Raw genomic sequence first — 13,281 nt, 5'->3', positions numbered from 1 at the left:
TGCCATATGACCCCTTACAACACCATACGACCCATAACAACACCATATTGTGTCCTAAGGGGTCATATGGTATCCGAAGGGGTCATAGGACACCATATGACCCTTTACGACACCATACAACCTATAATGACACCATATTGTGTCTTAAGGGGTCATATGGTTTCCTAAGGGGTCATAGGGTATAGGATACCATATGACCCCTTACAACACCATACGACCCAGAACGACACCATATTGTGTCCTAAGGGGTCATATGGTGTCTTAAGGGGTCATAGGACACCATATGACCCCTTACGACACCATACGACCTATAACGACACCATATTGTGTCCTAAGGGGTCAGAGGATACCATATGACCCCTTATGACACCATACAATCCATAACGACACCATATTGTGTCATAAGGGGTCATATGGTGTCCTAAGGGGCCATATGGTGTCCTAATGGGTCATATAGTGTCTTATAACCCCTTAGGATACCATATAACCCCTTACGTGTCGTTAGGGTTCACATTGTGTCCTAAGGGGTCATATGGTGTCCTATGACCCCTTATGACACTATATGACCCCTTAGGACACCATATGGTGTCATTATGGGTCGTATGGTGTCCTAAGGGGTCATATGGTGTCTTAAGGGGTCATAACACACTATATGACTCATTAAGACACAATATGATCCCTAACCACACCTAAGGGGTCATATGGTGTCCTATGGCCCCATAGGACACCATATGACCCCTTAGGACACCATACGACCCATAACGACACCATATTGTGTCCTAAGGGGTCATATGGTGTCCTAAGGGGTCATAGGACACCATATGACCCTTTACGACACCATATGACCTATAACGAAACCATATTATGTCCTAAGGGGTCATATGGTATCCTAAGGGGTCATGGGATACCATATGACCCCTTACAACACCTAATGACCCATAACGACACCATATTGTTTCCTAAGGGGTCATATGGTGTCTTAAGGGGTCATAGTACACCATATGACCCCTTACAACACCATACTACCCATAACGACACCATACTATTTCCTAAGGGGTCATATCGTGTCCTAAGGGGTCATAGGACACCATATGACCCTTTACGACACCATACAACCTATAATGACACCATATTGTGTCCTAAGGGGTCATATGGTGTCCTAAGGGGTCATAGGATACCATATGACCCCTTACAACACCATACTACCCATAACGACACCATATTATGTCCTAAGGGGTCATAAGACACCATATGACCCTTTACGACACCATACGACCTATAATGACACCATATTGTGTCCTAAGGGGTCATAGGATACCATATGACCCCTTACGACACCATACGACCTATAATGACACCATATTGTGTCCTAAGGGGTCATATGGTGTCCTAACGGGTCATATAGTGTCCTATGACCCCGTAGGATACCATATAACCCCTTACATGTTGTGAGGGTTCACATTGTGTCCTAAGGGGTCATATGGCATCATATGACCCCTTAGGACACTATATGACCCATTAGGACACCATATGGTGTCATTATGGATCGTATGGTGTCCTAAGGGGTCATATGGTGTCTTAAGGGGTCATAACAGACCATATGACCCGTTAAGACACAATATAATCCCTAACGACACCTAAGGGTCATATGGTGTCCTATGGCCCCATAGGACACCATATGACCCCTTAGGTGTCCATACGACCCACATTGACACCATATTGTGTCCTAAGGGGTCATATGGTGTCCTACGGGGTCATAAGACACCATATGACCCCTTACGACACCATACAACCCATAACGACACTATATTGTGTCCTAAGGAGTCATATGGTGTCCTAAGGGGTCATAGGACACCATATGACCCCTTACGACACCATACGACCCATAACGACACCATATTGTGTCCTAAGGGGTCATAGGATGCCATATGACCCCTTACAACACCATACGACCCATAACGAGACCATATTGTGTCCTAAGGGGGCATATGGTGTCCTAAGGGGTTATAGGACACCATATGACCCTTTACGACACCATACGACCTATAACGACACCATATTGTGTCCTAAGGGGTCATATGGTGTCCTAAGGGGTCATAGGATACCATATGACTCCTTACGACACCATACAACCTATAACAACACCATATTGTGTCCTAAGGGGTCATATGGTATCCTAAGGGGTCATAGGACACCATATGACCCCTTACGACACCATACAACCCATAACGACACCATATTGTGTCCTAAGGGGTCATATGGTGTCCTAAGGGGTCATAGGACACCATATGACCCCTTATGACACCATATGACCCATAACAACACCATATTGTGTCCTAAAGAGTCATATGGTTTAATTTTTATGGTTGTGGCTATCAAACTATAGGGTATAGAGTATAGATTATAAGGTATAGAGTAGAAATTTATCAAAGGTTAAAAAATTTCAATGGAAGTTACTTGGCGCTAGCCAAATGAGCTGCACAAAAAAAGGGTTATAGGTTATAGAGTAGAAATTTATGAAAGGTTAAAAAATTTCAATGGAATTCATTTGGCTAGGGCACTATAGTGCGTGCGCCCTATAGTGCGAACGCCTTATAAGGTGTGCGCCTTATGCGCATTTTTCATTTTTTTTGAAGTGTGGCACCTTTTTGGTACCACAACTATGTGCATATACCCGCAATCTAGTGCAAAGTTGGGCTCATTTCCCTAGTCCTATCACATCCCTATAGATACTTATACTCACATACTTATCACCTTCCTTATCATATTATAAACATACTTTTATATATTCACCTTACCCATGCATTAATTACATATTCTTAAGAACTCCTCATGTAGTTTTTATCCATCTAGATTTGATTGTTTTGTCATCTCAAAATATATTTTTTGTCTTGGACTCATCCTTTTTGTTTTCAAAATCTAAAATTAAAATTTGGACAGCTAAAATCTTTTTAAATAGACATAAATATTATGAAATTTGATGTCATCTGTTAGTATTTAAAGACACAAGCATTCATTTATCATACAAGCATAAAATTTGAGTTCCTCTCTTGTTATAGAGAATTAAAGGAGTAATAAGTAATGAGACACTTAGATTTGGAGCACTAAAAGGAACAAAGAGTAGATACTGTTGGTATTTTGGTATGGTTTTGTCATTGATGTCAACACCTACTAAAACACTAGCACTTTGGAGATCCAACAACATTCACTGGCAAGCAAGTAACTATTGCATAGTTACTGGTATATGGTTCACCGATAGGATATAATGATCACCAACACCTAGAATGGTATGAAAGACACTTGGTAATGTCGAAGACATCGTTTGGACATCTTGTCCTGGAGTTTTGTTCATTGGTATATTCACATTTGCATATTTGTTGTTACCGACAAATAGGTCTAGGGTTACACCGACAGGTTTATCTTTTCCAGATCAGCATGGCACGCTATGGAGATGATTAATTATTGTTGTAAATGCATTAAGCCGACATGTTCAATCGGTTATTGCATCGAATATTATATTGTTTGTAAAATGTTTTTATTGTAATATCTTGTAGAGCCGACCTACTAAAATTGGTCTTAGGTTATGGTATAAATGTAAGATCTTATTTGTAAGATCAAGTGTGAAATGCGAAAAAGGATTGTGTGAAGGTATATGTGAGATTAAGCATAGCTATACAGGAAGACATCATTTGAAGGTGAAGCTAGGTTTTTGTGAAAGTATATTAGCATTACCCGGTACTGAATCCAACATATGAAGATTCTATTTTGTGCAGTACATTCTTATTGGATTTAACCATCCAATTGTAGTCAGTGTGACTCCCATTTTGTGATTGAGCAGTGAGCTCTAGGCTGTTGGCCTTTCTGCATGTGCAAACCCCATTTATGTACACTTACTATCTACAGTAGTATCATCTGATCGTGGGTAAGGTTTCCCACTATGGTTTTTCCCCTTACAGGGTTTCCATGTACAAATATTGGTGTTATGTGTTGTGGATGACTTTGTGTTTATGTTTCATGCATTAATCTTTACCGGTATAGCAATTAACTGTTAACACTATCTACTGGCATACTTAACTGGTTTACCGGTATTAAGCAATAAGTTGGTTAAGTTGTTTTTCATTTGAATTTATTAGACAACTGATTCAACCCCCCCCCCCCCCCCTCTCAGTTGTCTCCGGGACCTAACAGATACATATGTCACCCTATAAATATTGGTTGTTGCCTTCCATCTTTTGTACATATCTCTAAAGGTTGGCCTAAGAGAATTTGTGTCCTTGTGATACAACAAAGGTCCTACTAAGGTATTTATAAATACTGCTAACCTCACAATATCAATTAAAAAACATAAGATGCAAAGGTACAATAGATGAATAAAAGAGCATAATTCCATAGTGCGTAGGGACAACACCTAATGCTAAGGAATATTCCATTATTACAAACTCATTCTAGACCCATGAACTTGTCCTCTAACAAAGTGGAAAACAAATTCAAACTCTCATGCATTCACTAATTAAAGGATCCTCCTTTTTTGAGTGAGTTCTAGTGTAATTACATAATATTCATCATTAAAACACATTTTTTGATTATAAGGCTAACAACACTTATCTATCACATTTAGTTTTTAAGAATAATCATCATAATTTATCATATTAGTAGTCATATATGTGAATCATTAATTTGGTTTAACTTATCTCACTTGTATGCATCTCATTGGGATTAAGCATTTTGATAAAATCATAGCATAATTATAAAATATCTTGTTTTGTCTATAGGGTGGTTTTATGTAGTGTGAAATTGCGGGGGTATGCAATTTTCCCTTGCATTAATCACATCTTCTTACTTGAACTCCTCATGTAGTTTTATCCATCTTGATCTGATTGTTTTTCTATCTCAAAATATTCTTTTGCTCTTGGAATCATCCTTTTTTATTTCCAAAATCTAAAATTCAAATTTGGACAACTAAACCCCTTTTTAATACCTCAAGTTGACCAGACATACAAAAATTATGAAATTTGATGTTATGTGCTAGTATTTAAAGACAAAACTTAGCATTGATTCATCAACCATTCATAATTTGAGAGAATTAAAGGAGTAATCAATAGTGAGGCACTTAGATTTGGTGCACTATAAGGAACAAAGAGTTTACATACATCATCCTAGAAAGATTGGTTGTTGTTTTTCATCTTTTGTACATATTTATGATGGTTGACCTAAGCAAACTTGCCTTCTTTTGATACAATGACAATTCTATTAAGGTACTTCTAAATACTTCTAACCTCACAAATATTAATTCAAGAATATAACATCCAAAGGTGCAATAGGAGAACGGAAGAGTGTAATTCCTTAGTGTGCAAGGATAACTCCTAACACAAAGGACTAGTCAGTGATTGCAAACTCATCCTAGACTTCTGAACTTGTCCTCCAAAACAATGGAGAACAATCTCAAATTCTAGAACATTAATTGACAAAAGAATCCTTGATCATTCTAGAGCATTAAAGAAGTAATCAATAGTGAGACACTTAGATTTGGTGCACTAAAAGGAGCAAAGAGTATATATAAATCATCGTAGATATTGGTTGTCATCTTCCATCTTTTAGACATATTTCTGAAGGTTGATCAAAGAGAATATGTCTCCTTGTGATATAACAACAGTCCTACTAAGGTATTTCTAAAAAATGCTAACCTCACAAATATCAATTCAAGAATATAACATCCAAAGGTGCAATAGGTGGACAAAAGGACATAATTCCTAAGTGTGTAGAGACAACTCCTAACACTGAGGACTAGTCCATGATCACAAACTCATCCTAGACCTATGAACTTGTCCTCCAACAAAATAGAGAAGAAACACAAACTCTCATACATTCACTAACAAAAAAATCCTCATTTTCTTAATAGATTCTAACCTAAATACACAATATTCATCATCAACACACATTTTTGCGATTACAAAACTAACACCACCTATCTATCACATTTACTTTCTAAAAGTAACCATAACAATCTATCATAATAACAATCCTACATGTAAATCATTAATCTAAGTAATTTGTCTCACCTGTAAGCATCTCATTGGATTAACCCATAGGTTAAAGTTAAGGGAAGTGTGTTTTCCTTAAAAAATACACCAAGGAAATAATAGGGGGTGGTTGACAAACAATCGCCAAGTTAGACAGAGAAATAAAGCCTACTCGTAACGAAAATACAAAGCTCTTGAGTTATCCTCCTTCCAAGAAATAATTTAGGTGAAGGGTGGGGCAAGCCAAGGCCCATCTTCCAATTGCAGATATTTTTGCACGAGAATAATGGCAATTTGTTTTTTTAATCTTAAACTATAATCTTTGCCTTTCTCAATTTAGGTTATGGATGGTGATATTTAGTCCCTAAATTAGGGTTAGGGTCAACTACTATAAATGTTAAGAGGGGTGTCCCCACGACGTAAGGCTTGGACACCGGGATCTCCACGCTCCGTGCCAAATTAACATTTTATTTTAGTTTTTTAATCGCACACGTGATTTCTTATTAATTTTCACCGCGGACAATGCTGCAGAAACACAAGCACGTACGAACCTGTGTTGTGGGACACGTGTGGGTGGCATTCAGGAAAGTTAGGGCCTAGACCAATCCAGGTTCCTGCGGCGGGTGACCGGGAGCTGACTGGCTATGACGGGTGGACTGGCTATTAGATATTAGCCTGCTCACTCTGTTGCTGATGCCGGAACCGGCGCCGGCCGGGGGCAGACTTGAAATTATTTTGTTACAATTGTTTCTGTGTTAAAAAAGAATTGGTGGGAGTTGAAGGTTAAAAAAGATTGATTTGTTTTGTTGCATGGTTAAAGATTGATTTGTTTTGTTGCATGCATGGATGTTAAATTGAGACGTAGGATGCTTCTGATTAGCTTCTTGGTAGCTGCTGCATGCTTTCCTGGCCCCGCCTCTCACGCTTTCATTATTTTTACACTGATTTGGCGCATTCGCCCTTCGTTCTCCTTATAATCTTCTTGTGTTCCTACGTCCATTTCGTAGTAGCAGTCCCACTTGATTTCAAGTAGAGATCAAAGAAGAAGCCACTTTTGGCATCTTACTGTAGGAGTCCACATTGTTCAGTACTACTAGTCTTGGAGGAATATATTCAGTCTATGAGTTTGTTTGTGTATGTTGTTTTCTTTCATGTTTTGGATCGCATTTAGTGATTTGTCATTGGAAGGAAAGGGAAAATATTTGTTCTTTCAGTACTGGAAGTTGTGGAAGTTGAAGATTTGAGCGAATTTTGAATCCGGTGGTTGTTCAGTCTTGCTCTAGTTTGGGTGTTTGGAAGTCTCAGATCATTTAAGAAGGGGAAATATTTGTTCTTCAGTACTGAAAGTTGAAGTTTTGAGTGAATTTTGAATTGGTTTTGAGTGGATTTTGAATTGGGTGGCTGTTCTTCTGTGAACAATCTTGCTCTAATCTGTGTGTTTGAAGGTCTGAGATCATTTCTTAATAGTTCTGATCACATTCAGTGATCCCTTATCAAAACGGAGTAGTGAAAAAGTTGAAGTTTTGATGGTTGTTCAATCTTGCTCTAATTTGGGTGTTTGTCCATCAGTACGGAAAGTTGAAGTTTTGAGTGAATTTTGAATTGGGTGGTTGTTCAATATTGCTCTAATTTGGGTGTTTGTTCTTCGGTACGGAAAGTTGGAGTTTTGAGTGAATTTTGAATCGGGTGGTTGAAATTCTGTTCAAATTTTTGGTCTATTTTGGGTGTTTGAAGGTCAGAGATCATTTCTGTTTAGTTTCTCCGTTAGAAGCTGTGAATTTGGGAAGAGTTGGGTACTGTTTTTGAAACAATTCGGGGTATTTAAAGCTGGTGTTGAAATCCAGAAAGCAAAGCGCACGGTCCACGGACATTGCCTTTTCTTTCCTGTCCTGGCGGGAAGGAAGGCTTTAAAGGCCGTGATTTCAGAAAGCCTTGGTCCCTGGGGTCCAGCTTGTTACGTTTGCTGTGAAGTCTTGCCGTGTAAATGTTTGATCTGGAATTTTAAGAATTCCTGTAGCCGATTTGCCATTAAAAGGGGGTGAGAACGGTTAAATTTTTCACGGATTTGAAGTCAGTGGACGCGCTTTCCTTAAATTACCCCGAGGTTTTGCCCCGTGACGAGGTTCTGATTTCCAAGATTTGAATTTTGCAGAAGCCGTGTATAAGAGAAGCTTCAAGCTTGTTTCAATGGCGTTATCGGAGAGCATGGAAGGAGACGACCTGAACAATCTGAGCTACAAGATTTTCTCCAAGCTGGAAAGCGATTGGCTCTTCGGGTTGAGCGAGAAGAAGCTGTGGATTCCGCAGCTGTTGCAGGAGCTGGTGGTGGAGAATCCAATGGCGGCGCCGCCGGCGCCACCGAGCCGAGGCAAAGTCTGCGTGCTGAGTATAGATGGCGGCGGAACGAGAGGCGTAATAGCGGCGAGGGCTCTAGCATTCCTGGAAGATGCACTGAAGCGCAAGTCTGGAAATCCCGACGCTGCAGTCGCCGACTACTTCGATGTGGCGGCCGGAACAGGGAGCGGAGGGATTTTGACGACAATGCTGTTCGCGAGTGGCGGCGCCACCGGGCGGCCACTGTTCAAGGCGGCGCATACATGGCGGCTCCTGGTGGAAGAGGGCAAGAAAATGTTCAGCCCTTCGGGCTCAATGGCCCGATTCCTGGGTACTGCGCCGGCTTATTCTACCAAAAAACTGGAGCGTGTGTTTAAAAGCTGGTTTGTGAAACCTGACGGCAAATGCCTCACTTTGAAGGACACTGTTAAGCCTGTTTTGATCCCCTGTTACGACCTGTCGACTGCCGCTCCTTTTCTGTTTTCCCGTGCTGACGCTTTGGAGACTGATAATTATGATTTCAATCTGTGGGAAGTTTGCCGAGCCACGGCCGCCACACCCGGGCTGTTTAATCCGATGTCTCTCAGTTCTGTCGACGGCCATACTTCCTGCACTGCTCTCGATGGGGGGCTTGTTATGAACAATCCGGCCGTCGCAGCCATCACCCATGTCTTGCACAATAAGCAGGAATTTCCTTGGGTTAATGGTGTTGATGATCTGCTTGTTCTTTCTCTCGGAACAGGGCAGTTTGATCAGAGTGATGATCCTGGGCATGTCAATGAGTGGGGAAAAAGGAATGGAAATGTAAAGGGAAAAGGATCCTCAGCTTCATCCACCAAACCCATCATGAAAATCCTTCTTGATGGGCTCTCTGACACTGCAGATCATGTCATCACCACGGCTTTTGGCGATCACAACCGGCAAAATTATGTTCGCGTGCAGGTAAATCATTATAGTTCATCGTTTATGTTGATTCTATATTTATATTGATTCTATTCTCTTCTCTAATTCATTGTCATGATGGATCATTGAGTATGAATAATCAGAAATATTCTTATCATTACAATTAGTTAAATTATGCATTAATGGACTGTGGAAATCTATTGCGTGGTTTGAGTTAATCTTAATTAACTTAATGACTCATAAATAATATTCAGATTGAAATATGACATTTTTTCCAAGATCAAAATTATAAACTTTTTCATCACAACTCTTTTAGCTCATTCAATTTCTTACTGACCCATCTTTTGAAAATTTCTCCAAGATCAAATTTCTAAACATTTTATCACAAAACTCTTATAGTTCAGTCAATTTCTTACTAACCCATCTTTGGAAATTTTTCTCCAAGATCAAATTTTTGAACTTTTTCATTATAAAACTCTTTTAATTCATTCAATTTCTCACTAACCCATCTTTGGAAACTTTCTCCAAGATCGAATTTTTAAACTTTTTCAGTATAAATTTCTCTCAGTTCATTCAATTTCTCACCAACCCATTTGTTTTTTTGTTACAGGCAACAGGGCTGCCAGATAAATCCGTTCCAGAGATGGATGATGCAAGTCAGAGCAACATGAAGAAACTACTTCAAATATCAGACAAGATGCTAAAGGAGAAGAGCATGGAGTCCGTTCCATTTGGGGGCAAGAGACTGCTTTCACAGACCAACGCACAACGTTTGGAGTGGTTTGCAGAGCAGCTGATTGCAGAGCACCAGGCTCGGTCCACAAGAAAAGTACCCACTGTTGTTCTCAAACACACTTATAAAGATCTCCATGCAGATTCTGAACGCACAAAGTCTGTATTATAAAAGGCAGCTTACTGATGATTATTCTACAATGTCTTGGAGTGCTTCTCACATGCCTCTGAGAAGTTTAAAAGAGAAATCAGATGCTTTTAAGAAGTTTAAGGCTTTTAAGGCAATGATAAAAAACATGAAACGGATTGAACAATCAGCTCATGATATACTTCTGAAGTTAACTAAATAGGGTATTGAGATTGTACAGAAGAAGATGATCTTACTATGACTGTGACTATGCCTCTCTGGAAACATACAGGAAATGGGTTTTCAAAAATCTTTCTGCTTTTCAACTTTCTGAAATGATTAGTTCTTAGTTTGTAGGTTTTGAGTATAACACAAGAAGATGCAGACTCAGCATTCTATTGTCTTGTAATCAACTACTTGAAAGAGGATGAAATATGAATGTAATGTGTCATAATGCACTGAGATGCCCAATGCTGTGCTGAAAACTAGCCATGAGAGAGTTTTATCAGAAAAAAATATGATTACCCATGTTTTCTTTGTCCTTTTCATGCATGTAAGGTCACTGGAAATCTTTGTTTACTCCATGAAAGCAAATTTGACTAAAATAGTTCAGATGGAACTTTTGTTTTTTTTAACAGGGGAATCATATTCCTTGAGTTTACGTAAGAGGGGCAGGTGATTGTGTGCCGTACGGATGTTGGCACCAAATAAATGACACCACCACGTAACATGATTTCCTTTCTTTTCAAACCTTGTTAACGACATCATATCTGTTACGCTTCTTTTCCCGAAGCTAATTTGGCGCTGTTACTAGTTTTCTATACGAAATAGTTTGTCGAATTGTTGCAGAACTCTCCACATGTTCAGGACATTTTATTACTCGTTTTAACTTTTTCATTTCTACCATGTTGGTCAAAATAATGGTTTTCAACCAGTGGAACGGTTGAATAATGTTGGACGCCTTTTAAAAAAGTTATATTAGGGAAGAATACTTGTTATTGTCCATGTTTTAATAATCTTATATTTAGTGATATAATTTTTTGTAGTAGATTTCCGGATAAGATTGTGTGTGAGTTTTTAGATCAACGTTTCGGATCACATTCCGTGATCCATCATCAGGATTTTCGGCTAGTTTTTAGATCAACGTTTCGGATCACACTCAGTGATCTATCATCAGAAGTATTTGTTTTGTATCCAATCTTTCAGTTACTAATTTAAAATAAATTAAAATAATGATAATTAAAATTTTATTAATAAATTTATATATATTAATAGTTATTTATTTTTTAGTTTTTTTTCATCATTGATTCATTTGTGTATGATTACGGGGTATTTGTGCACAATTACTGGGTCATTTGTATTTAAGTATTGGCAATTTGAAGTGCACAGTTGTTGAGCATCTTTAAGTAGAATGTGTACTTTTTGACCCTTGCATGCATAATGGATTCCATAGTGTGCATCGTTGCTACTCAGAAGCCATAACAATAGTTATAAGCAATTAAGTCGCATACGAAAATAACAAAAAAAATTGTCGAAATCTAATGTAGTGTTTATGATCTATGGGTGCACAAAGTTATCTATAGCAATTTTATAGGAGGATTGGAAAGTGTGGAAAACATCATTAGATTATGCCAAGAGAGATGCTACCAAAAATCTACATAAACATGAAATAGAGATCATCAAAAAAAATATACTTACAAACATTAAAAAGCTAGAGTTATACATGAAAGGGCTTAGAAACAAGGATTCTCTATTAATTGATCAATTTCTAATTAAAGAACTAGCCATTGATGCAAAATGGTCACATTTAAGGGTCACAATTTTGGAAGGGTTCTAGGGGTTGGTAATCACAAATTTTTATTTGAAACCTTTAAATCTTAGCATAGATCATCTAGGTACTAAATTTAGTTGTTATAATAGTCTACAAAAAGAAGAGTTGTTTTTTCTTTTGGAATTTATAGGAAGATAATGTAGAAATAGAGAAATGAAAAGATTGATGATTTTTTAAAAAACTTTGAATATGCCATAGAAATATTGAAGATATTTGAAAAAACAAATAGACAAGATGAACATAATAAAAAAGTTATTAATACAAATCTATTAAAACTAATGGTAAGTCATGCTAAAAACACATCCCTCGACCTTAAGGGACACCATGAGAGACAAACCCTACTTAGGTATCACCACCCACTGAGTAAACAAAGAATAGTTTCTATGATACACACACATATACATATATGTATGTATGCATGTAAATTTACATATATATCCCCATACATACATACATACATACATACATGTACACACACATACATATTTATATCCACATACATACATGCATATATTTATATACATGTACATGTACATGTATGTATGTGTATGTGCATGTATATGTATTGTACACACAACACTCCAATCAAGCATAAGGAATGATCAAAATATTAGTGAAAATACACAAATTCTCACCAATACCTACCCTTGTTGCACAAAGTCATGGTGGCTATGCTCCAAGATGATATGTGAGTGCTCTTATGAACAACATAACATTACTTAAGGAGGCATCTATATGCTATATGATAATGGCTCAGGTTGAGGTCGATTTATGATTTTTTGGATCAAGAGTTGAATGGTTAAAATTGATTTGAGGATTAAGGGCTCATATTGATTGAGACAATTGGAATGATAAAGAGATGGCACGCGTCTATATAATCAGTACATATAGAGAGGTCCGAGGTTCAAGTGAGATCAATAGTTGAAGATTCCCTCGAGAAGAGTTGATAGTTAAGACTGAAAGGGTACCTTGAGGTAGTACCTCAAGAATATGGAAAAATCTTCAACCCATATGATCAGTACCAAGACTCATGCCTTATGCATGTATGTATAAAAACCCATACCTTTTAATATAATTAATAATGAAATGAAAATTAGATAATAAAATATGAATGTAATGTGACATAATGCATTGAGATGCCCAATGCCGTGCTGAAAATTAGCCATGATAGAGTTTTTATCAGAAAAAAATATGATCACCCATGTTTTCTTTCTCCTTTGAATACATGTAAGGTCACTCTAAATCTCTGTTTACTCCATGAAAGACAATTTGACTGAAATAGTTCAGTTTGGAATTTTATTTTATTTTTTACAGTCGAATCATATTCTTTGAGT

The 13,281-nt window shown here is 37.9% G+C and overlaps 1 protein-coding gene across 1 annotated transcript; it reads left to right on the top strand.

Moving 5' to 3' along the window:
• The first annotated feature begins 6,744 nt into the window (after positions 1-6,744).
• On the top strand, positions 6,745-10,658 carry LOC131034256 (patatin-like protein 6). The gene is made up of 2 exons (XM_057965685.2): positions 6,745-9,296; positions 9,868-10,658. The coding sequence occupies exons 1-2, from the start codon at positions 8,208-8,210 to the stop codon at positions 10,159-10,161; spliced, it is 1,383 nt and encodes a 460-aa protein (XP_057821668.2). The 5' UTR covers positions 6,745-8,207; the 3' UTR covers positions 10,162-10,658.
• The last annotated feature ends 2,623 nt before the right edge of the window (positions 10,659-13,281 follow it).

Source organism: Cryptomeria japonica, chromosome 3 (genome assembly GCF_030272615.1).
Source record: "Cryptomeria japonica chromosome 3, Sugi_1.0, whole genome shotgun sequence".
NCBI classification, from domain to species: domain Eukaryota; kingdom Viridiplantae; phylum Streptophyta; class Pinopsida; order Cupressales; family Cupressaceae; genus Cryptomeria; species Cryptomeria japonica.
This window is presented reverse-complemented; position numbering and strand designations above follow the sequence as displayed.

Excerpts from the sequence above, each read along its gene's own strand:
- LOC131034256 (XM_057965685.2), top strand. The coding sequence starts at position 8,208 with ATGGCGTTATCGGAGAGCATGGAAGGAGACGACCTGAACAATCTGAGC. Across the intron at positions 9,297-9,867 it reads AAAATTATGTTCGCGTGCAG|GCAACAGGGCTGCCAGATAA; the intron begins GTAAATCATTAT and ends TTTTTGTTACAG.